This window comes from Pseudopodoces humilis, chromosome 1, assembly GCF_049639895.1.
Source record: "Pseudopodoces humilis isolate 2021_Gansu_Grassland_sample_001 chromosome 1, ASM4963989v1, whole genome shotgun sequence".
NCBI classification, from domain to species: domain Eukaryota; kingdom Metazoa; phylum Chordata; class Aves; order Passeriformes; family Paridae; genus Pseudopodoces; species Pseudopodoces humilis.
This window is the reverse complement of record NC_142200.1, coordinates 110,585,932-110,611,261: the sequence shown is the minus strand read 5'-3', so window position 1 is coordinate 110,611,261 and position 25,330 is coordinate 110,585,932. Positions and strand designations below refer to the sequence as shown.

The window sequence follows — 25,330 nt, the reverse complement described above, 5'->3', positions numbered from 1 at the left end:
AGGAAACAGAGTCTTGAAGCTTAATATATAAGAGAAATGAGAATAATGCTTTTTATGAAAACATCTGTTAATAATAATCAGCTATTTAATTTGTCCTTACTTCACCAAATTATTTTTGAAGTTTGGATATGGCTTCAACATTTAGACTTGCTTCTCATCCATGTTAATCTGCATAAATAATGAAGAATGTGTATAGATGCTTAATTCACTTGTATTGATAAAGGAAAGACTGTATCTTCTCATGCATGCTTCTGATATTTGTACAATTTACAGGCTGGAAACTATGATGCTTGTTTACAACACCTAAATACCCTTCAAGACATAAACAAAGATGACTACAAAATAACTTTGAATACTGCTGTTGCAGAGTTCTGTAAAAGTAATCAGACTACCACAGACAATTTGAGACAAACCCTTAACCAGCTGAAAAACCAGGTAATGCAACTGTATTGACATGATACTTGATTTTGAGTACTATTAATGTGGTGGGATCTTTCAGTGAAGTAGGAGTAAAGCTTTTACCCCTTGTCCTGTAGATTTAATAAAATAAGAAAGAAATATTACTTTTAAACATCTGAGTCAGTTTAATCTTGTAGGACAGTTTTTGTAGTTGTGTTTTAAACTATTGTTGAAATTAGTCTGAGACTATAATAATAGAAGGACCTGCTATGTTATTTCAGTAGAAAGTTCCTTAACATGGAATAGCTTGTGAAATAATAAAAAAGTGAAAATATTACTTTACTACTCAGTTGACTATTTTCTATTTCATTGTATGTTTTTTTGCTGTATTAATGTGCAACAACGATGAAATTTATTAGGTCAGTAAGTTATAATTTACCTTTAGAAAAATTCATAGCTTTGGAGTTGTTTTGTTTTTTTTTTTTAAATACCTGGTACTTAAAAATCATGAGTACTGAAAGTTTAATGAAATGAGTGGGATTTTTTCAGGTTCACTCTGTTGTTGAAGAAATGGATGGTTTGGATGATGTTGAGAACAGTATGCTGTACTACAATCAAGCTGTTATCCTGTACCATCTGCGTCAGTATACTGAAGCTATATCCGTTGGGGAGAAGCTGTACCAGTTCATAGAGCCTTTTGGTATGTAGGCAGAAAGAAGAATCTTGTTCATTCAAGAGCCACAGAAAGACAATTCAGTCTTTCTCACTACCAGACAAGTGATTTGTAATTTGTCTAATACGGTTTTAAGAAATTAAGTAGGGTTTGGAATGAAGAATATGTTTTACTTATATCAAGGACAGCAAACAAATTTGGGGGAAGGTGCTTCAGAGAGCTTTAGCATACAAGAGCTATGAAACTGAAATGGATTTTTTCAACTTGTGAAGGTATTTATGTAAATAATATGTGCAAGCTAATGAAATTATTTTAAAGCTGATGTTTTGAGCCATCATGCAACTTCACTGGTATGTGTCTGTTTTTCAGGGCACTCATTTTTAAATACCTTTATTAGGTAATGCAGAACTGTATGTGCTTATATCTGAATACAAAGTCTGCAACTTTTATGAGCTATGATACCTTGTGCAGTGGAATTGCCATACTTTTATGAAATAATTTCATAATCCTTGTTGAATTTTAGAAGTGAGAAGGCTGAAGGATGTATATATGTGGGTCTCAGTAAATTCAGTAAATACGACTGTGTTTCTGCTTCAATTCCTCCCAGTTTTCAATATGCATAATTGGGACTTACTCTGTGAAGTCAGCTAAACAGAGATGTGTTTGTACAAAATCTTTCTGAGCTTTGTGGGATTCTACATCTGCATATGGCTCTGTCTGTTTAGATGCTGCATCTTTGGTGCTGATCTGCTTAGCTCAGTTCTCAGAACCTATGAACATGAAATACTTGTTAAGCTGTCTTTAGTCTGTGCTTTTATGCTGATGCCATTTGAATGAATGAGCTTTCTTTTCTGTGTGTGTACTTAGCTGTGGGATGGACACGGCAGCATTATTTTTTCTTATGTAATATATTGATTTTTCTCATAGTGTTGCATAGATGGCGCTTTATAGTCATTGTTTTTCCATCATGTTTGGAGGGATTGATATGAGAGCTGTAAAACAATTTTTTCTTCTTTGCTTTTCACAGAAGAGAAATTTGCCCAGGCTGTATGCTTCTTGCTTGTAGACTTATACCTGTTAACTTACCAAGCTGAGAAAGCCTTGCATCTGCTTGCTGTTCTGGAAAAAATGATTTCACAGGGCAACAATAACAGCAAGAATGGAAAAAGTGAGGTAAGCTTAAAATCACACAAATGCCATTAAATCTTTATCAGAAGTAAGCTTTAGCTCAGTCCAAAATTAGTGTCTTAAAAGGCTTTTGAGTTCTAAAACTATATTAGATCACCTGTAACTATAGACAGCAGCTTAAATATGTTAGTAACTGAGTTGTGTACAGCAGCTGTTTATTCCCTCTCTTTCACCCTTTTCTCTTACTTCAGAGAGCTAAAATGTCTTTCTTCAGTCAGAGACTTGCATTGGAAATACAGTTGTGTCCAGGGTCAAATATTGTTTGTCTTTGATTATGTCCATATGAGACCCTAAGTTTGAAAGGGAAGTCAGTGTCAGAGGAACTGCAGTTGGATAGCATAGGATGGGAAATTAAGCATCTTTTTTACATAGTAGCTGAAAGTATGAGGCAGACTTTCAAATGAAGTCTTTCACTTGCCTTTTGGAAAAATCAGTAGAATCAGTGGTGGATTGGAAGTGAAGAGAGGCATTTCAGTGTTTCCCTCTTGATGGAGTGTCACACTTAAAATATTCTCTCTTTAAGTATAATAGTAATTGTACTGAAGGAAGTATTAAAGAGGTACTCTAGAATGTGCATGTCATTCTTCTAGGCAAAGGAATTCTTCTTAACTGCAGAGCTACACAGAGTAGCACTAATGTTAGTACAGAATTCAGCTCTTCATAGGCTGGTGTGGTTCGTGGATTTTGATAGTTAAACTCAAGTTAGTTCCTGGTGAGATGTGTACATTTTGATACTAAATACTTAAAACAATATTATTATTTATACTATTAAATACTTCTTTTTCTTTGTGTGAGTTGAATCTGTCAACTGAATTTAAAAGGTGACTAACTGTAATGCTTAATTTTTTTGTTTGACAGTCAGGTAATAATACTAATAAAGATTCCTCGAATCAAAAAGCTGAAAGTGGAGCTTTAATAGAGGTTGCTAAATCTAAGATACATCAGGTAAGGGTCTTTATAGAAGAACATTTCTTTACAGGTTTTCTAAATCTGAGTGTCTTATCCTTCAAAACTAGTTCAGCCCAAATTATGATGCTTTCTCTCTCCTTGTTGTAAAACAAAACAATGAATTTTTCTAAATCTTCCTTTTTCATGCAATCCTTGTACAGGAAGAACTGACTTAACAACTTTCCCACCACCACCATTTCATTCCATGTGTGTTATAATAATTTCTTTACATGGCAGTTTGCTGCATTGAATTTGTCTGTTTGACCTCCAGCAGTCTAAATCAGCTGAGGTTTTATTTCACTGTGCTCTTCTGTTGAAAAATATGTGAAGAATCAGAGTGCTTCTCTGTTAGCATTCACTTTCTGGTGTTTTCAGTTTAGTAGGTAAATGTCTGGGATTAAGATGTTAGATTCTTTATATAAATTAGTTTGTCATTCTAAGTACTCATATCTGTGTTTGAATATAGAGCAGCTGTTGGCCACTGAACAAAATGTTCATCTGCTTTTTGTAAATACAAACCCTATAAATGTGGTGTTTAAAGTCTAAATAGAATTTCTTTTTTGTGAAGACTTTTTGAATAGCTTTTTTCTACCTACTTTAAAGATGTATATAAAATATTCTGCAGTAAATATCTAAATAATGCAGTTTGTCTTGTAAACCTGCAGAAATTATTGTACATTATGTAACAAATTTAATTTTTAACAGTATAAGGTGAGAGCCTATATCCAGATGAAGTCATTAAAAGCATGCAAAAGGGAGATCAAGTCAGTTATGAATACAGCTGGAAATGTAAGTATTCTTAAGATTGTTGTTTTTCAAATCTGGCTGTGTACTTTATCTTAAAACTGAATTTCCTAATGTACTTTACAAAAAAAGGTCTTGCTGAGGGTGGATGTTTGAAGTAATTCTTTATGTAGTCAGTTTGGTTTGTAATCTCTTTGCAAATGTAACTAATGTAGGATTTTCTTATTTGTGCTGTTTTCAGTTGCTAAAAAAATACGCCTTGTGGTGTCAAAATAACAGTGAAACACTGTATAGTAAACAGGTTCAGCTTTCTTTATGATTGAAATGAAATAAGTTTTAGTTTACTAGAGATGTTATGCATATTACAAACTTTGATGTAAGTGGTAGTTTAAGCCAGTTTATAAAATATTAATTCCGGGATATGTGGGCATTTTTTAGGATTGTTTTTTCCTTCTTTTTGTTGTTTTTTGGAGGCTTATGTCTTTCTGGAAAGCAAGTTTAACAGAAAACCTTCTGAATCATGCGGTCTCTGTTGGCAGACCAGGAAGATTACAGCCTACGAGGAACTCTGCAGGGAGGGGAAGTGTGGGGAGGAAGGTATTACAAGACAGGTTAGAGATCCTCTGCCCTTAGTCATTTCCATGACAGGGTTCTCTATAGTTCATGACAGAGTTCTTGAAAATGTTATGGCCTAAACCCATTTATTTTTAAATGGCAGCAGAGCCAAGTTTGTGAAGTGATATAACACTAGCAGTAGAAATCATCAAGCAGGGGATAACAAACTATTGTTTTCTTCTTCACAGTCAGCTCCTTCTCTCTTTCTTAAGAGCAATTTTGAGTATTTGAGAGGCAATTACCGTAAAGCTGTCAAACTTTTAAACAGTGCCAACATTGCTGAGCATCCAGGCTTCATGAAAACAGGTAAAATAAAAACCCTTCATCGTGCAGGTACTTCAGTGACTCCTATAATAGGACTATTGTTGATAACAATTTTAAGGATATTAATGATTACTTAACAGTGTCAGCCCTGAAAGTCATGGGTTTACATGCTGGATGTGTTACATCTTTCTTTTTCTACTCTTTCACATAACACTGTGCTGATTTTCATTGATTTCTTCTTCTAAGAAGGCTGTGATTGTCCATGAAAATGGATTTATGAAACTGTGTTATATTTGCAAGGCTTATAATTGAGTCTCTTAATCAATAAATGAAACAAAATGCAGCTTACTAGATCTAGAATTGAGGCCTCTATGGCAGTTTTTATGCTTAAAGTTCTCTTTATGACTTAAATTTTTTTCGAAAACTTCACTGTTACATAACTTTCTTGCATTAGCTTTTTGGCACAGTTTAATGTTCACTTAGTAGTCTTCCTGGGCTATGACTAAAATAGTGTCTGTTTGATTTGCTAATGGTCTGATTATTTGGATTTTTAGGGTGGGTTTTTTTTTTTCTTTTGTCTTTATTATCCATGTTAACCCTGTAAAACTTTAGTCACCATCAGATAAGTGAAAAGTTTAATTTTTTGTCCTTTATTATTTAGAAAGAACCTCTCACAGTGTTATCTGAACATATATTTAGGAAGAAGAGTGCATTTCCTGCTTGTATAAATATATATGTATGTCATATCAGATACAACAGGATCATGAAAAACATTTTTAATAGACTGCCATAATATGCTGACCCATCAGAAAGTGGTTGGAGCATTTCATGGGCTTAGCAACAGCTTTCACTTTCTGAAAATGGTCTTTTGTTGTTCTCTCAGGTGAATGCTTAAGGTGTATGTTCTGGAACAATCTTGGCTGCATTCACTTTGCAATGGGAAAACACAATTTAGGAATTTTTTACTTTAAAAAAGCCTTGCAAGAAAATGATAATGCATGTGCACAGCTGGGAACGGGCAGCTCGGATCCAGGTAAGCAAGAGATTAAAACAGATGGTAAAAGATGGGTTGGCAAATCTAGGAAATAGGGAACAGAAGGTTTGAGTAATTATCAGCAAAATTCCCCTTCCAAAATCTCTTTGTGGAGGGCAGGGTAAGAGGGGTGAGAATTTTGATGATAACCTGATACAAGAATATAGTTGCTGCTGCCAGAAATACATGATGATGATTAAATATGTTCTTTATTTCTTTGTTTTTCTTGATGTACCATAGTGCAGGCACAATTCTTTCTTGTTTATAGACTTTGTCCATCAGTTAGGGAGGTATAAATAAATAAAGTTTTTGTGACCTATTTTGCGTAGGTTATTTTTGGTCCTGCTGGCAATATATAGAACCATCAGGGCATGAAGGATACCTTCTCCCTATTCTGGGTAACCAGGTCTCCTGTTTCCTTGTGGAGGGGGCTCACACTTTCCCTAGTCTTTCTTTCATCACCAACATACCTGTAGAAGATTTTGTTGTTGCTCTTGATGTCACTGGTCAGATTTAATCCTGTCAGGGCTTTGGCTTTCCAACCTGATCCCTGGTTGCTCAGTTTCTCTGTCTTCCTCCCAGGTTACTGGTCCTTGCTTCCACCCTTTGTAGGCTTGTTTTTGTATTTGAGTTTTTCCAAGAGCTCCTTGTTAAGGAGGCCTCTTGGCATTTTTGCCTGACTTCTTTGTAGGGTTACATCACTCCTGAGCTTGGGAGAGGTGGTCCGTGAGTATTAATCAGCTTTCTTGGGCTCCTCTTCCATTCAGGGCTTTATTCCATGGTTTTGTACCAATCAGACCCTACAAGATGCCGAAGTCTACTTGCCTGAAATCCACTGTAGTGAGCTTGCTGTATATACTTCATGCTGTCCTAAGGATCTTTAACTCCACTGTTTCACTGTCCCAACAAGCCCCACCTTGTTGGTGAGAATGAGGTCCAGTATGGACCTGTCCTCATTGACTCCTTCAACATTTGGAGAAGAAAGTTACCATAAACACATTCCAGGCCTTCTGTGTTGTCCCAGAGAACAGGACCAGAGCTTGTGAATGTGAGGCCTCTCCTGTCTGACTATAGAGGGCCTTCACACTCAGCCTTCATCATTTCATGATGAAGTTATAATTGTTTTCGTTTCTTGTTTTCTTTAAAATATACTCACTATCAGGCATTTTTATTGTTTTTCTTATTTCTCCCCTGGACCTAAGTGGAGCCTTAGGTATTGATGTGAAGACAGAAAGTGTTTTATGCTTAATAGCAAAGTGGTTTTCTTCTGGAATCTATATTCTTTGGAATGTGTGTAGATGTGTATTCTCAGAAATCTGGGATTTAGTATTATTGTGCAACACTTAGCTTGTGTGATAAGGAATGTATGAGGTTAGCATTTAATGTACTACAATCTTTATTAAGAATACAATTAATTTGTCTTTGAAATCAGTTTTGGTATGAAAGTAATTTACAGAGGGAGGCTAGTGGATTTCAGCAATGAGAGGGTGTTTTGGTATCTTTGGGGTGTTTCTCTCAGCTTCTCTCTTCCTCTTAGTGTTTTGTGCTCTCTTGAGCTTCACATCCAATATGATGTAATCCTTTTCTGCAGGTAAAAAATTTTCAGGGAGACCCATGTGTACACTACTGACTAACAAACGATATGAGTTGCTCTATAACTGTGGAATTCAGCTCTTGCATATTGGGAGGCCCTTAGCTGCCTTTGAATGCCTGATTGAGGCAGTCCAGGTTTATCACTCAAACCCTCGTCTGTGGCTGAGAATAGCAGAATGCTGCATTGCTGCCAATAAAGGGGTAAGTAGCTTTGGAAAATTCTTCTTAGGAATGGCATGTGGTTACAGAAAGGTACAACTAATACCTAGAGTCAAGCTGTGTATTTTGAAGGCCTGATCTTGTAACATCTCTGTAAATCCAGACGAATTCTTTCTTGTGTATATGTATTTCTATGTGTTTAATCTGGAGCTGCAACAGCTGAAGGGAACTCTTTGCATATGTCCTTTTTCTCTTCATGCAGCCAAAGCTCATCTGAAGTTTCATTGTTTCCTCACTTATTGTCCACTAGAGATTAAGCAGGGTGAGACTGTAGTGTGAGTAGCCTGAAAGTGACAGAGGCTGAGGAAGCAGCGATCAGCCTTCTCCATCCTGAAGCTGTTGGCATCACAACTGCTGGGAAACAGAACCTCTAATTGCCATGTCTTCATCTTCTTTTCCTGGCAAAGCTGGTGGAAACCTGCTGATGGCAGGCATATTGCATGTCCTCTGGGACATCTTGTTTTCAACCTGTTGATCCATGTATGTTTAGGATAAACCCATATGATAAAATTCACAGAGCTGAGGACAGGATCATTTGCTCTTAGAAGAAAAAACTGCACCTAAACAGTACATCTGTGAAATTTAGATACACTGTACTTGTTACCATGTAAAACTGTAATTCACCCCTTAAGTGTGGGGGAGTAATGATGTAATCTGTAATTGCATGATCCCATGCAGTTATTCCCACAGTATACCCATTTCACTCCTTACACAGAATGTTTGGGATGAATTGAACAAATAGCTATTCTATTTGTTTATTTGTCTATTTGAATAGAACAAATTCACTCTATTTCCCCCCACCCCTGAATTCTTTGTTTTTCCTCTCAGGGTGGCCTCTGTGCATTTATTTACTGCCCACTTCCAAATACAAAATTAATAACTTTTCTCTTGGGAATTTGAATAGTACTCAATATTTTGGTATCTCCATTTCAGAGAACTTAAAAAAGATATAACTTTATAGCAGAGGTTTGGTTGTATTCCAGTTTCAGAGGCAGAGCACTGAAGATTCAAGAGTGCTAGGTCAAAACTGGACTGACTGATTCTGTATGTGCCACTTGTCAGATTGCCTGAGTTTTATAAAGCGCAGCAAATGCAGGAAGAACAGCTTTCTTCATACTAATTTTTCAGTTTTCTATATCCATCCTACTGGGTACAAGTCACACATAGATAAAGAAGACACATCTGATCATCTCTAGTGAAAAGCTGAGTATAAGAGTGGATTAGCTTAGGTTTTGTGGCAAAAATCCACAACTAGGATTCCAGCTAGGATTGGGTGTTAAGCAGTCTGGAAAAGGGAAATACAGATCCTTATGGGGCATTTCCCTGTTTACTGCAGACTAGCCAAAGTAGTAGATTATGCCATGTTCCTGAGGCTTTCTTCCTGTACAGTTATGATGCTGTGTGGTGTACCAGAGAGCTTGAATTCATGTCAAAAAACCAGCTTGTTGTTCCCTAAATTTGTAATCTTAAAAGAAAAAAATTAACTTTGGGTGCTATTAATATTAAAGGCAAAGAGAAAGTGTCTTTAAATCGTTAGATTTGCAACATGACAAGTGAGGCCCTAAAGTCAATAATATGTTTAATTTGGCCTTGTAACGCAATTTGCAGTAATATTCCTTTATATCTAAGTATGGATTCATACTTATGCTCTGAGAACCATGCAGAAAAGCAATTTCACTGGAGCTAATTTTCACCCACTTTAGTATTTTAGTTTATAAAATATAAATGGAAGAAGACTCCCTTTTAAACACCTGCATTTCAAACACCCTTTTTGAAATATGTGCTTCATATGCAACTTGAGTGTATGTGTTTTTTATTTGGCAGTAAATGCTACTATGTCAATATTTTTGCAATAGATTCTGATATTTTTTTTTTTAAGTGATAACTATTGAAAATCCAGATTTAGGGTAAGTTTTTTCTTAAAACTGCAACTCTTCATCACTCACTAAACTTACCAATGAAGTTAAGATGGCTCATGGTAAAACAGCCAAACAAACCCCAGTAAACATGGTGTAGAGATAATTCTTGGGACTGACAATTAGGGTACTTTAAGTTCATTTGACCCCCATAATGTTTCTACATACTCAACAACCCATTAAACAAGTTAATTTAATGTATCTTTGCATATGTTGTTGTTCAGCTTTGTGCTCCCTGTGGAACAGTTTGGGAGCAGCTTTTCCAAAGAGCGTTTCGAGTGCTGTGTAAGCAGGGACAGAAGATGGCAAGCATTACAGTGCCAAGACTGAATGTTATTTGGCAGATCAAATTATTTCTTTTTAGATATCCTGTCAGTTCTTTTAATATGACTTGGTTCATTGTTCTTTTGCTTTCAAAACAGAGGAGAAACTAGGTCAGTAGGCTATCAGACAAGCTGTCAGAACTAATCTGTGCTTACACTGTGTGCAGTAAAACCCCTCTGCAACAAAAGACAATAGAAGGTGCTTGATCCTTCATTGTACTTTAGATTTAAAACTGTATCCGTTATTCTTATATTTTAGCAGGGTTCAAGGTCTTCTTTCAGCCTTCACTTATTTTGTCCAGCTCTCATTCAATAGCCTTGACATTTAAGCTTTTTTTTTTTTTCCTTTTTCCTTTTAGACATCAGAACAAGAGACTAAAGGTCTTCCCAGCAAAAAGGGAATTGTGCAATCAATAGTAGGTCAAGGCTACCACCGTAAGATAGTCCTAGCATCCCAGTCCATACAGAATGTTGTTTATAAGTGAGTATGTTTTCCATGGGTAATTTATTTGTTCTTATAACTTTGTTAAGGATGCATATCTGTTTATCAGAGATTTTAACTGTTATGGAATAACTGTTTGTTCATGTAGTGAAGAGAGGCATGCAAAAATGCTTGAAGAGTCTTAAACATCATTTTGTGCCTCCTCTGTGATAACCAGCAGAGGGCTTAACTGTGTGTTTATTGTAAGTAAGATGAGCATTAAAGCTTAAAATTCATTTAGCTGAAATTTTTATTTTCAGATAGCTAAATCTGTCCTCCTTTTCTCACTTAGAATATATATGTTTTCTGTAATCCACTTTAGAAAAGTGCAGGAAGAATCTAGTTGCTGTCCCATAAAACTTCAGTAAGTGAAATCAAGAAGTTACGTGGTAAAATCTATTTGGGCATTGTGATGTATTTTCAATATGTAAAAATAACAAGATACTATATGCTCATAAATTAAATTTGGTATATTAAAGCATTATTTAACATTTTTAGGGTGAAGTTTTCTCTGTATTCAGATATTTCTGGAGCTCTGCTTTTATTTTTAATTTAGTAGGATTGCTACTTACTTGTCAACTTCTGTTTCTCTTTAAGTGATGGGCAGTCCTCAGCAATACCTGTAGCCAGCATGGAGTTTGCAGCGATTTGTCTAAGAAATGCCTTGCTGCTACTGCCAGAAGATCAACAGGAGCCCAAGCAGGAAAATGGATCTAAAACAAGTAATCAGCTGGGGGGAAATACAGAAAACACTGAAAGCAGTGAAGCATGCAGGTAAACAGAATTGAATAAACCTTTCTTTTTGTCCAGAGTAACTGTGGGCCAACAGTCTGTGTCTGCTACTTACCTTGTTTGGCCAGCAGAAAAATAGAACATATTTGTAAATTCTCTTAACAGTGCTGGCCTGTTCAAGGAAATTGTTTATATCCCTGTTGTTTTAATTTAAGAATAAAATACTGAGTTGATTCCTCCTGTCCCTAACAACTTTTATTAAATTAGACAGTGAAATTATTTTTTCCCTTGGCCATCTTTTTTTTTTGTGCTGTAAATGTTATGTTTTCCCACACTCTCCTGCTGTGCATATGGGTATTTCTCTAATTGTAAGTGAAGTTTCACATGTTACAGTGATTTTGTGTGTGCGCACACGTGCGCCATGGACTTGATTCAATATATGTGTATATATGAATGTCTGGAATCTCAGTTGTAAACATTTCCCTATGATCAGATTTGGCATTCATCAGCCCTAGTATACTTTGTTGTGTTTGCATTAAAGTAGGAAACTAGGTTTAGAAAGCAAGTAGGAAAGCAGCATGGAGCTTTTGCTTAATAAATCATATTTTGCAGAAAAGAATTTAAGAAAAATCTTTTTTGTCAATAAAGCTTCTGAAAAAGTAATTTGTAGATACTATGTTAAAGGAAGGTGGTTTAATTTATTGCATTACCGCATATATTCTGGACTTCCTTTCAAAGAATAACTTTTGATCATAGTCTGCACTTTCATTAAAGACCATTTTGAGCGGAAATGTTACAATAACTCATCTGGAAAAAGTGTCTGTGATAGAACTTGAACTTCTTAGAGAGTAATGAAAAAACACTGGTTTTGTCAGACCTGAGTACCAATAAGTGTTAAGAAGATAAGATCCATTTGTCACGAGGCAGGATTTACTGCACACAAACTGTGTTGTATAGGCACAAGGTGCATCCTCATATATTCTGAGGTTGTCTGCAGATAGACTGTGGCTGGGGGTCAGTGGCTGTTACTGTTGCAACAGTATTTGAAAGCTGTTCTCTATAATCCTGTTTTTCCGATTACAATCTATCTTGTCAAGTGACCAAATGATTTATAAAAGTCAGATGGGTTAGGGGGTGGTTGTGGGTTTTTCTTTTTGTTTGGTTGTTGTAGGGTTTTTTTTTCTTTTTTTCTCTTCACTAAGGTTGGAGATTCTCTGGCAAGTATATATGCAGCCCATTGAGATGAGGCTTCTCTGGTTTAAATGGGACTTAAATTTTAATCTTTTGGGGCTCACTAAGGGGCAGTGATGAAAACAAAATGGTGGCACTTGCTCAGACAAGACCTCCTTTTTTGTTTTCTATTAGGGTGTTTTTTGTTTATTTTTGTAGGAGTGAGGAAAGGAAAACATGCCCTGTATGGGAAGATCCTTTGCTACCTTCTGCTTTCAAAACCAGATGCTTCTTTAGCTGAAAAAAGCTAAAGAAAGGACTCCCTCATATCTACCAGTAGTCACTGCCAATCTCAAAATATCCAACAAAAGAGGCTGTTCTTGAATTTCTGTGTCACATTCTGAAAGGTTCTCTAAGGATTTGTTCCTTCTGACAAGGGAACCTCTGTGAGAGAACAGTAAAACATACAAGGCATTTGAAGAAAATCACACTAATTGAACAGGATAGTTTTAAAGCAAATCCCACTAATTGAGCAAGCTGACTCTTAAGGCAGATTCTTCTCTTATTCACAAGAAAACAGTGATTACTTTTAGTGGTCAAGGGTATTTTTTTAATCTAATTTTTGGTAAAGACATGAAGTATATACTCTACAGCAGTATTGAGTATGGATTACCTTGGAGTTTTCTGCTTTATGTTTTGAATGTTGAAGTTATCTTACCTGTTTGTAATAAACAGACATTACATTCATAAATTAAGTTCTTTCTAAGTGGACAGATTAAGTTTCAGTTCTAAATTTTCTTTTAAATCTTTTTCTAGACCTTGGTGTCTCTCTCTGCCAAGACACTGCCATTAGCTGTCTCTTCAGTTCTCATTCCAGAAGGAGGTTCTTTCAGCTTATTGGAGGGTGAAGTTTCATACTTCTTAAACAGAATTAATATTCCCCAAATGCTCCCCCCAAACAAACAAGGTGTAATTTTAAGAAAGTAGAATTTTATTTGGAAAAAGGAAAAAAAGAGGAAAAAAGCGACATTTATAATATATATGTAATGAAGGGTAGCTAGAAGTCTAAAGGAAGATGTAGCACTTCATGGGTTATCTTTCTAGAATATTTATGTAACTAGTTTTTAAGATGTCTAGAGAGAAAGCTAGTTTACCACTTTTCTGACAGGCTAAAAGAAGAGAAGCTACAAATGCAGCAAATTCTGTATCCCTCCAGTTAAAAATGCTTATCCTACACTGAAGTCCAAAAATAGCTTAAGGCTGTGAAGGATGGTGTAGGTTGTTTGGTCTGTCTGTCAAGTCCTTTCCAGCAAGTGTCCCACTTCTTCCTTCTCAAATAGAATGGTTAGGATAAGAGCATGTGCCTCAATCTCTGCATAACTTAAATTCCTTTTCTTTTAGGCTGCAGAATTTTTTATGTTCTTTTAAATTAAGTGAATAAATACACTGACAATTTTTAAATTGCTTATTATAATAATACACTGTTTTTATTCTAGCAATAAAAGTCATGAAGGGGATAAATTCATTGCAGCTCCTCCTTCTTCACCTTTGAAGAAACAGGAATTGGAGAATTTAAGGCAAGTAAATAATATAAAATATCCACCATTAAATAAGCCTCTTTCTTAATTGCGATTCCTAGTTGGTTTTGTTTTTTTTTTTTTTTGTAGGCACCTGTGATGTTGAATTGTAGCTGGTAATTTTTTTTTCAAATGTGTGTGCTCCCTTTCTTCTGGGCTTTGAATCTGAGCAATAGAAACCATCCAGAATTTCAGCTTAAGTAGCTCGGTCTGTTTGATCCCAGTATTGTAAGTTTGGTGTCATATATTGGGCAAAGCTGAAAGTATCAAGTCCCATAAGGACAAATCTAAAAACCTGAGAATGGCTGTTAACATTGGTGGAAAGGGATGGAAATTACTGTATGTACCTTTTCCTTCTAAAACCACAATAAGGCTAGTTTGGAATTCAGTCCCCCCATTATATGCTTGTTGGATGGGAAAAAAAATTAAAGTGGGAAACAGCATAGCTGCTTTTACCAATGAGAACGGTGTTCCTTTCAGCGGGATTAAATCCATATCTTGCATTAAATAGAAAGCAAAACTGCCTGTGTCTAGGCATTTGACTTTCTCACAATGGAAAAACAAGTAAAATTTCACTGTAGATTTCTTATGTGTTCTCAAAGATCCTTAAACTGCTTGTTCAGGAGTCTGAGTGTTCTCCAGATAGAATAACTCACATGTGTGTAAATAAGTATCATGTTATCTGGAGCCTCTTTACTTTTCCCCAACAAGATTACCATTTACTGGTAAATGGTATATAATTATTTCAGGTGGCTTCCAGCCTTTTGAAAATCTCTTACTACAAAGCTTGCACCTTTTTAGAAAAAAGAAATCTGTTTTAAGCTTCCATTATGGACAAAGCGTACAATAATTTCCCACTTGAACTCTTAGGTAAACATTCTATTTCAGCCTAACCCCAGGTAACCTATGTTTTATAATGACCAGCTTAACCTTTCCTTTGCTCCACTACATGTAGCAAATCTTCTTGTACTCATTTAAAAGCACTTCAGGAGGAATCTGTGAGGCGATGTCGATTATTTATTCTGAAGTGGTACAAGAGTGCGCTGCTTGAAATAGAACACGCTGGATTAAAAACAGTGATGTGGGTTGCTTGTGGGTTTTGTGGGATTTTTCTCCTGACTGTTGAAAACGTGGCTGCCACATGTCAAAATTACACAATATCACTTTGTGATTTTTTTTTTTTATATGTAGTTTTATCTTTCACAATCAGCTGTTGTTATCTACTGATGAAATCTGACAACATGTTGGGAAAAAACTTAGCAGTTCAGCAAGAAGTGAGCTGCTTCTGGTAAAGAACTTCAAATAAGGAAAGGAAAAGCATTTTTTTTCACTACATGCTTTGGTTTAATCTAGAGAACTACGTATTACTAGAAAGTGATCCTGCTGAAACTGTTTCTAGGCTTCTGGACATGTGAAGAGCAAAATACGTTACATTCATATAGTAGTCTTGTATATTTATATTGTAAATAGTAAATTCATTTAGCCTGGCTCACTAAAGAGCTAAGTGAGAAAATTGAAATTCTTGTTGAGTCAGGGAAAATTAAGAAAAAAATTCTGGATGTTGTCAAGGATTATTCTAAGGAATAGGTATCTGTTCAGTTTTTTCTTGGTAAGTCACTGAGTTGAAAAACATCTGTTGCTTCTAGAACTGAAAAGGGACTGTGCATGCTTTTTTGGGAAGATTTTATACAGTTGTGCATCCTTGTAAGAGTTCAAAATACCTGACTTACCTTTGCCCCCAAGCAGTTTTTAAAAGCTAAAAATACCATCTAGAAAATTGGTGGAGTGGACTATTCTCATAATAAGCAGTAATTTAATTGTAAGGATTTAAAAGCAACAAGCAGAAGTCTGAGGACACCCATCATTGCTAAGAATTTGTGCACTGGAAGAAGAAACTCCAGGTTTTTCTTCTGAGCTTCCTCTGAACAATTTTCCTCGCTGCTTCTCATCCTTGGAGAAGCCCATTCCCCTGCTCTGCTGTCAGGCTGTAGTATGTTCCACACTCCACAACCACCTAACACTGTTTGGGTGTATCAAGAGAAGAGAAATTCTGGTAGGCCACAGTGCTACATTTGGAAAATTTTGTGGATTTTATTGTTAAAGTTGAGATGGGCAGCAACAGGCTTTGTTGTAGTCTTTCTCCCTAGATAAATGGTCTTTGTGTGAGAACCTTAATTTTCCCCCTCAAAGCAGACAGAGATAAAGAAATAATTTGATCATTTGTTTTCTCCCAGTTTAGATAACTGGGTAAGATAATTTGTTTCTTACCCAGTTTTGCCTCAGTTATCCATTTAAAGGTTGCAGTGCCTGTTTGACCCTGTCACAATACTAGAAGCTTACAGTGATTATCACCCATTGCTGTTTCACTCTCTTCTTCCTCACTCTTAGCCACTGTGTAGTTCTTCCCCATCTTCCCTTTGCTGCTGCTGATTTTCCCCTTGGAGTAAGCACAGTCTGCATTCTGTATTTCTTAATATTTTGTATTGTTTGCCTGTGTTGAAACATAAAAAGTAGATAGTTTGTATCCATTGTTTGGTTTAGCTATTTGAAATTATTTCGGATTAGTGACGTTCTCTTAATGGCTTAGAAGTGTCATTTTTGGTGCCTTCATACTAAGTTTTGAAGAACTGGATTTGCTCTGGCTTACCATTTCCCTGAGAAATAAGGCAAGTCAAGATGTGGAGTTGGGGTTCCATAAACTTACAGTGTGGGCTGACAAATCCTGTTGCCTAGACCTATACAAGAGGCTGTTTGACATGATCTGGCAGTTAAAAAAAACATTTTTCTTTTTCCTAGTGCAAAGGCAGTTTTATTTAGGGCATGTGGAGGCTCGGTGATGCTGGAAGTCTGCCGTGCTCAAAGGCGACCTGTGGAGTTTTGTCAGAATCCTGACCGGGGTGAAAAACTAGTTTGGCTTTTCCCTTGTGGTGCAATTCTTCTGCTCCGGTTGGCTGTCAGCTCTCCTGAGCGTTTGGTTCAGCCAACTCAACAATGGATCCCAGTGCAAGAACACAACTGCAGGGGAGGAAACCCGCATGTTTGCCTCCTTAGACGGCTGTTGCTGAAGGCTTTTGCCAGCTTTTATGTGGCCCAGTGACTAATGCTTAGTGCAGAGGAGTAGGTTTCATCCTGTTGCGTGATTGGAGCATGTGTTGTGTTTGAATTTACACTTGAAGAAATAAAAATAGGCTTTAAAAAAGTTGTGGAAAATATAAGACACATTGACGGGAAGGGCAGCAGCAACCAACTCTGCAGGCCCTGACTTGTGTGTAAGGGTATTTTGCTCATGACATTCAGCATCTCTGCTGATTTCAAAGCTGTACTTCCTTGAGGCAGAGACGAAAAGAGGTTAGTTAGAAGCAGGCTGTTATTGCAGAGATTTTGTTTCCCCCATTCCATCCCCCTCCTCTGTCACAACCTTTCAGAAATATTTTAGGTTTGGGACTTGAGCTGGGGAAGCTTTCCTCTCCCTCTCTCAAGCTTTTGTATGTGTTCAGATTTGATGTGACATCTGGGCACGGTGGAGAGGAAGTGGGGGGTAGGGGGAAACACTGGAGAAGTTTCTTATCCTGCTTGTGCATAATTAAGGAGCATGCCTCCTGGGAAAGGGGAATAAAGGCACCCCAGGTCCTGCCATGAATTACATGACTTACTGCTGGACCAAAAGTGGGCTTGACAGTTGCCAGAAGGTTGGCGCAATAATAGCCCGCCTACCAGCGGGAGAACTGACGGCTCTCCTCCCATCGCTCCCAACGTGAGACCCCACTCAGAGCATCCACTTGTCCTCCCTGGAGAAGAACAGAGTCCTGCTCACAGCAGGGCATCGCAGGCAGAGGCTTGTGCCCTGAGGACAAGGCAGCCTGCACTGAATGATGTTTTATCAAGTGGAAAATATCCCCAAGAACGGTGTTTGGAGAGGGGGGCAGTTATTACAAAGTGTGAAGCTTGGCCTAATGATGGCATCCCGATGTGGGGTTATTGTTTGAATATGGAAAATGTGAGTAGTTCAGATTTCATTAAATGAACTGCCAGAGGTTTTCTGTTTTTGGAAAGATAAGCAAGTCTGTGATGGCAACAAAATGCCATGGATCAGTCAGAGTCTTGGGCACTGGCTTACAGCCCTCAATTGCACACAAAAGTGGAAATGCCAAATTCTACAGTGTTCGTCTCCCCGTGTGCAGACATTGTACAATAGAAGAGTGAAATATGTTACAGCTTAATTGATAGCTACTGTGTGTCTGTAGATTGTCTTACAGCAATCTAGAAATCTGCTATTCTTCTCTACAACAGAAGGTGAGGGTAGAGGAGTAAAAATGAGAGTCCAAGGCAAGACCAGTAACAAGAGTGTGAGAAAAATGACACATGATGAAGTCCATCTTTTTTTAGTCTGTTATTTATGATGAAAACTGCACACTATGGTGATCCTTGGTTTATATTGGTAGGACTGTTGAGCCCATAAAGAATGAAAACTAACTCTTTTACTTTGAAGTTAGATGGAAAGTCATTATTGAAAGTTTGATTTATTTCTTTACCACTAAACAAGAAAGAAAATTTAACAGGTGTATTTGGAGTCACAGAATTCTCCATTTAACATATTGGCTCTCTCCCCCTCCCCTTTTTTTTTTTGTCTGTTTTTTGTTTCCTTTCAGGTGCTCGATCCTTGCGTGTAGTGCTTACGTGGCTCTGGCTTTGGGGGATAACCTTATGGCATTGAATCATGCAGATAAACTTCTGCAGCAACCAAAGCTCTCAGGGTCTCTTAAGTAAGTCTGATGGAGTCGTATCTTCTTTCTCAGCCCTGTTTTTAACTGGAGAGTTCTGACTTGAAGCTTCCAATGTCTTATTTGCTTGCCAAATCTGTGTCTGATGCAAAGAATTGCTTGGCCTGCTCCTGTTCTTGTTGAAGCCCTGACTAAATGTCCATTGACACACAGGAACATGAATTCGCTCCTTTGTGTATGAATTCCATGAAATTTGGAATCAATTGCTGCTTTTGTTGCTGTTTCTGCAGCTCTGGGACCCATGCAGCAGCAGGACCATCAGGTCTCTGTCGTGATTCACTGTGGGGTTGTACATGCTTGGCACAGCAGAAGGGACAGGGATGTGCAGCTGTGGGTAGCCAACATCAGCCCAAACCCACACAGCTGAAAGGTTACTTATGAAACTACAGCCTCAGAGGGGAAGGTTTGCTCAATCACTCAGGATAACAGATCTTGTATGTGCAGGACTGTCACGTCACCTGCTACTGCTGCTTATATAGGTTCCATTCTTCAGTTTCTCTTGTTCACCTCTCATTTGGCACTGTATTTTTTTTGAAGGATATTCAGAGTGCATTCTTTTTTTACCCACCAGTTCTCATACAGCTCTACAAATTCTAAAAAGGCAACTTCAGTCCTATCCATTTAATATATAATATATTTATTTATTTATATTTAATATCCCATTTAATGCACAGGATAAAATATAGAGAGTATAGAGGTTTTTACAGCAGTAATATTTTTCAAAACTAGTAACGTACTTGTGGAAGGCAAGGTAACGTGCTTATTTTTATATGCTGGCACCATGCTCTAAACTGGTCCATGCCAATTCAATTCTTTGGCTCCTGTTCTTCATGGTACTGCAGGAGCTCATCCTTTTGCACAGTCATTGTATTAGCAAGATCTTTGAGGAGTTTGCAAGGTAACACATAATTTTGTGTTACTGTTAGGTAATGAAGGAAATTGCTAAACTGGTCTTTTGCAAAGACAAAGAGGTGTGTATCTTGGTCCCAGGAAAATAGGTACTTTATTTTTATTGAATGTAAAATAATATAACACTTTAAATTGTAGATATATCCATATTCTGGGGTGGCTTTTCTTAATTCTCTGAATGAAGCCCCACCAAGGTACTTTCTCTGTGGAATGGCAACTCCTGTGCATGGATGTATTGTCATTATTCAGGTGTGGAATTTTTTTTATTTAACTTTGATGCCTAAAAGCAGTAAATGGTAGAACTGGGTATTATGACAATACCTTATGAGCAAGTTATCTTCCATGCAAGTGTTCCCAGTAATAGTTCCCATGTGCTCACATTAAAAACTGCATTGTTTGTCTCATATAACAAACTGTGGGGATTGCTGTGCTGACATTATACCCTGACCCTTTGCTGTTGTAGGTTTCTCGGGCATTTGTATGCAGCAGAAGCTCTCATCTCTCTAGACAGAATATCTGATGCCATCACTCACTTGAACCCTGAGAATGTCACTGATGTTTCCCTTGGGATCTCTTCAAATGAGCAGGATCAAGGTTAATGCATCCACACTTCATTATAACTGGTTATGCTTTCAACTGCCTTCCTGCTGTAACTTTGTAGGCACAAATATAATGATGATGAAGACATTTTATTTTAAGACCTGTTGGTTATTGCAGGGGTGGGGTAGGGTGTTGTTTGTAGTTTTGTTGTGTTTCTATTTTCCTGGCTTCAGTTCCTGCTTTGTGTTTGGTGTGTCTTTTCCTTGTTTGTCATTCCTATGAGGGGGTTAATTCTGTAGCATTAATAGGACTGTATATTGTAGTATTCTGACTTGTTTGACAGAAACTTTTGAAAACTGCTTTTGTTAAATGTGCTATTATGGTTACATTTGGGTTTTATACCATCTCTTCCAGCTTTTTGGTCTTTAAACCAGGCTTTGTCATACCACTGGAGTCTACTTTAGTAAGATGTAGGAGTGGGGAGAACTTAGTCAATCTGTATCTTAGCCTTCTTGATGGGAGTGTGTATTCTGTAAGAGAAAAGTACTTCAGAACCATCTGTATGGTGAAGTCTACAGCAGCTCTGATTCCAGTGACATGCCTGCAGTTTAAACTTCACTGTACTCATCTGCAGATCTAAAAGCACAACACTGAAGACAGTGCTGACACTGAAGACAGGAAGTCTTAAATGACATAAACTCTTGAGCAAACTGATCTGTTTTCCCTCTTTAATGTCAGACTGTGAAGAAAGCAGAAAATATGTATCTATATTATTTTTGTAATAACCTTTAAAAAAGGTCACAGAACATGATGGGTTTGTGTTTGTTTGTTTGTTTTTTTCCCCCTTTGCAGGGTCTGACAAAGGAGAGAATGAGGCAATGGAATCTTGTAAGTACCATACACTGTATTCAGCAGAGTACAAGAACTTGCTTGGCCAGTTGGAATAAATGTGTAAGAACAAAAAGAATTTTATTTTTTTTTAATTGCAGCTGGCAAGCAGACACCACAGTGTTACCCCAGTTCGGTCACATCTGCACGAACAATGATGTTATTTAACCTTGGAAGTGCTTACTGCTTGAGGAGTGAATATGATAAGGCTCGAAAGTGTCTTCATCAGGTATGAAAAACATATCTCAAGGCAGCTTTAGGGACAAATGTACTTCCTTCAAAGTGCCATTCACATCACAGCGAATTCTGGTGACTTCACAGCCCAGGCTTATTTGCAGACCCTGCTGACATGATTGATTTCTTTTGTTTTTATGAACCAGTCTCTATTAGAAACAAAAATAATTCCAAATTTCTTACTTGTGTAAAAAGTTCAGTACCACTATAAGGCAGCCTTTTATTTTCCTTAGGTCATATCACAACAGTGGAAGATGGCTGGGAAGCCTTTTCACGTTTTCTAAGTTTACTTGTTTGTTTGGGGTTTTTTGTGGTCTTTTCAGTGGTCTAGTAGTAATTGCTATAATTCAGAGAAGGTTTTCTCCCATGTCATTTAATAACTCACCATCAGAACTATTATCTTTAGGGCTGTGAGAGCAAACTGCAATTCTGCTGGAGGTATGCTCCTTGTCTGCCTCTTGTCCCAAGAATTCTCAAGTACTGCTTTTAAAATGCTGTCTCCACTTTGCCTTTGTCACATCACTCAGTCTTTCTCATGGCTGGGACCCATCTCTTTCAGTCATTATATTTCTCTTTTTGCAGCCACTCCTGTCTGTCAGGAGGACTGCTTGGATGCATTGTTGAGCTACAAACTGAAACAGCAGCTTCCAAATTACTCCACAGTAGCTGTGTATGTGAATAGATTCAAATCCTGTGAGGCTCTCATCCACTTAAGGCAGTTGTCTGGCTCTTTTTCCTCATGAGCCTTCTTAGGATGGGGCAGGTGTCTGTGCTTGGGCTCTGTAACACCTGTGTAAAGCCCAAAGCAGTGCAAGGCCACCCATGGATGTAAAATATAGTGGGGCTCTGCATTTACAATAAATTTATTGACTTCATAGATGAAAAATGGTTGTACATGGAAAGCTGATGAACAAGCCTTGTTAACTTTGTATTCTGAACTTTGGAGCAGTGGAGGTTACTTTCTTCACCTGTTACCTCACCAGGAAACCATGCTAGGCTGGCCCAAGAAATACATATCCATATGAACATAAGCACACAGCAGATGGTCCTGCTAATTAGTGTGAAACAATCTTGCTATGTAGATCATCTTGCAGTCTCTCCTTGCATGCTTAAACCTGAATGGAGTGTATGAGTTTGAAAAATCTGGTCTTAGTTGAATTGTTATTTAGTTTCATTACCTAAGATGGTGGTAGCAATCTTGTCAAGGGGCACTTTCTTTGTGCTCGATCATTCTCTCAAGCACTTTTTCTCTCCACCCCCTTTCAATAAAGGCTGCTTCGCTGATCCACCCCAAAGAGATCCCTCCAGAGGCCATCCTGCTGGCTGTGTATCTTGAATTGCAGAATGGTAAGTTGGAAAATGTTCTGTCACCTTAGTCTGGGATACAAAGGGAGGAGGGGAGTAGGCAGGACCCATGTATGAGCACCTTCACTCCCATAGTTTATTGCCATCCTGTTATTACACACTTCAGACCTCCTAAACATTGATTTCCTGAGCTGAAGTTTTCTATCTTAGTGCAGAAGTCAGCAGTCTTGGATAGGCTTAGTAAAACCCTTGATGAGGTTTATCCTATAAAGAAGGCTTGAAAAGCTTTCTCCTTTAAAATGCAACCACAATTCAAGTTTCCCAAAGCAGCTATGTCAAGGCCTGTGTAGCAAATGTGGCAGCAAAGCTTGTAATACTGATAACTCTCTCTTCCACAACACTTTCTTTTGAAGGTTCACTTCGTTTGTATGAGGGGAGAACCCTACATAGTGGGAAACTGGAAAGGTTGCACTTGAATTCTGCAGTGTGAGCAGACTGGTGCAGCTGCTGTTTGAAGCTGTCATAGTTGCAGACCTGTGCCCCTTGGGGGGCACTTCACATCCAAGTGTTGTGAAATGTTCTGTGTGCCTGTTCCCCTTCGGTGATGTTGCATTGCAGGCAGGCAGAGGATTTGAGCATTTGCATTTCAAATTGAGACTTCTGTAAAGCTTTTCTTACAAAGATGTTTCTAAATTGGAATTTTGGAAACCTTTATTTCTGCAGCAAAGATGTACAGAGCAGAAGAGAGTAGAAAGTGTGATTTACATCCCTCACCCTCTTCTAAGTATATAACTAAGAGGCTAAAGATGGTTTTTGTCCTATAAATGACAACAGAATGGTGCATCTCTTCTGAAACTAAAACTTCAAAGAAAGGAAAGTATGAGGGAGAAATACTCTCCTCAGAACTCAGTGTCTTTTGGCCTGTAATTTTACAAGTTAAATTTTTAACAGAGTAAGTTTTCCATGTGTATCGGTGGTTATTTGATGGACCATACATACAGCTGAAAATCAGATTTCTTCTTTTGAAATCACGTTTTATTATCCCCTTGGCATTTGCACTACCGTCTGCAGTGTCACAGTGTGAGAGCATTTTGTGTGAGATCTAGCACACCTCACTGTGTAGCTGGGAGAGAGGAGAGGTGACCTTTGGGAAATTAGAAGGTGCTTTGGCATCTTCCAGCTCTGAGGTAAAAGCTTGATGCCTTCAGCTAAGAATAGGTGGACTCAATCAAAACTATTTTATTCAAATTTCCTGTTGTCTACTGCCTTTTCCTATCTGTGCCAGCATTTCACTGGAGAGGAAGGATTGTTGGTGTACCTGGCCTGGGCCCAGGGCTGGCTCATCAGCTCTGTCCCTGAACAGTAATTCATATGTCATAAAACGGTATTTTGGGTTTTTTAATTGAAACTTGTCTTGTAGGTAACACGCAGCTGGCACTGCAGATCATCAAGAGGAACCAGCTGCTCCCTTCTGTGAAAACACTATCTGACATGCGGAAAAAGCCTGTTTTCCAGCCAGTCCACTCGATCCAGCCCATTCAGATGCCAGCTTTCACCACTGTTCAAAGGAAGTGAGGTTGTGCTTTGAACCTGCTGCTGCCCTGATCGTGGGGGCTTGGGATTTTGTATATTTTTTTTAACCTAGGACACCTGAATACCCCAATTGCTGGAGTGTGTTTGTTTATGTAAATTTTTAATAAAAGATGTAAACCAAAAGCTTTTTTGTAAAGGTTATTTCATGAATGATGGGAGATTGGTACCTGCTTTGAATGGGAGTGGCAGTTTATTTACAAAAAAAAAGGTTATCCAAGTGTGTAATTCAGCTCTTTTTGAAGAGAATAGAGGGGAGAGCAGTGAGTGGAGAGAACCATTTACCTGAACTAAAGTCCTCCTGAAGGAGCAGTTGAGCTGTTGTGTTGGCTGCTGTTTTGACACATATGAAGCATGCTCATCCTCAACAAGGAGGGAACCTGTTTCTGTTGGCTTTTTTTTCTTTCTTTTTTTATTTCTCCCCTCCCTGGTTTTCCTTTGCCCAATAGAAAGGTGCAATGGTGCAGGTACAGAGGAAGCATGGGCCTGGCTATGAGAAAAAGGTTGGATTTGGGGTGATTTTTTGTTGTTGTTTTGGGGGGGAGGGTTTGGGGATTTTTTTCTGTTAGGTTTTTTTGGGGGGGTGCAGTTGTGGCAGTTTTTAATCTAGTTTCTAGTGTAGAGGAATACCTCTCTCTTTTTAAAAAAAAATAATAATCTGCCTTTTACTCAAAGGAAGATGGCAGCATAATCAAGGACCCTTAGGTTACTGTGACCACAGGAGGGGAGGAATGATCCTGCCTTGAGACCTAATGCAGGCATAGGATAATTGGAGCCCAGTAAGGAGCAGAGCACTCCTTCCACAGTCCCTCCAGAACTGTTTTGTGCCATTTCAGCTATTCTGATAATTTCCAGGGTAGAGCTGAGCTACCACTTCATCTCCCTGTGCTGCTGGCATTGTACTTTGCCTCCAGCCAGCACCAAGAAGGTTGCTTCTCCAAGCAGCACCTTGGAGTTGGGTCCTGCCACTTCTGCTCTCAGTAACATGAGTGTCACGGAATGTAGATGTGTCCAGGAGAGAAAGGCAGCAGGACAGCCCTGGCTTTGTATCCATCATCTTGAAGAAACCAGTCTCGTGTCAGAGAACTGCCTGCCCTGCTTTTCAGTCCTTTCAGAATACAACCCAGTAGCTGCCTTTTTTGGTAATTTTTCTATTCCTGCAGGAGCTGCAATGCACCCTTGTCCTCAGGTAGGGACAAACAATTTAG

At 38.0% G+C, this 25,330-nt stretch overlaps 1 protein-coding gene across 1 annotated transcript in view; it reads left to right on the top strand.

Annotated features, from left to right (window-relative positions):
• The window catches only part of CNOT10 (CCR4-NOT transcription complex subunit 10), a 33,972-nt gene extending 9,738 nt beyond the window's left edge, over nucleotides 1-24,234 (top strand). Inside the window, exons 4-20 of the mRNA XM_005518978.3 lie at nucleotides 274-435; nucleotides 949-1,099; nucleotides 2,100-2,245; nucleotides 3,119-3,205; nucleotides 3,914-3,997; nucleotides 4,756-4,873; nucleotides 5,715-5,864; nucleotides 7,456-7,658; nucleotides 10,275-10,396; nucleotides 10,994-11,170; nucleotides 13,795-13,875; nucleotides 18,525-18,638; nucleotides 20,029-20,159; nucleotides 20,958-20,993; nucleotides 21,095-21,222; nucleotides 22,499-22,574; nucleotides 23,953-24,234. Coding sequence (XP_005519035.2) covers nucleotides 274-435; nucleotides 949-1,099; nucleotides 2,100-2,245; nucleotides 3,119-3,205; nucleotides 3,914-3,997; nucleotides 4,756-4,873; nucleotides 5,715-5,864; nucleotides 7,456-7,658; nucleotides 10,275-10,396; nucleotides 10,994-11,170; nucleotides 13,795-13,875; nucleotides 18,525-18,638; nucleotides 20,029-20,159; nucleotides 20,958-20,993; nucleotides 21,095-21,222; nucleotides 22,499-22,574; nucleotides 23,953-24,107 — 2,121 coding nt within the window. The 3' untranslated portion in view covers nucleotides 24,108-24,234. The remainder of the gene's footprint in view (nucleotides 1-273; nucleotides 436-948; nucleotides 1,100-2,099; nucleotides 2,246-3,118; nucleotides 3,206-3,913; nucleotides 3,998-4,755; nucleotides 4,874-5,714; nucleotides 5,865-7,455; nucleotides 7,659-10,274; nucleotides 10,397-10,993; nucleotides 11,171-13,794; nucleotides 13,876-18,524; nucleotides 18,639-20,028; nucleotides 20,160-20,957; nucleotides 20,994-21,094; nucleotides 21,223-22,498; nucleotides 22,575-23,952) is intronic.
• Nucleotides 24,235-25,330: the final 1,096 nt, after the last annotated feature.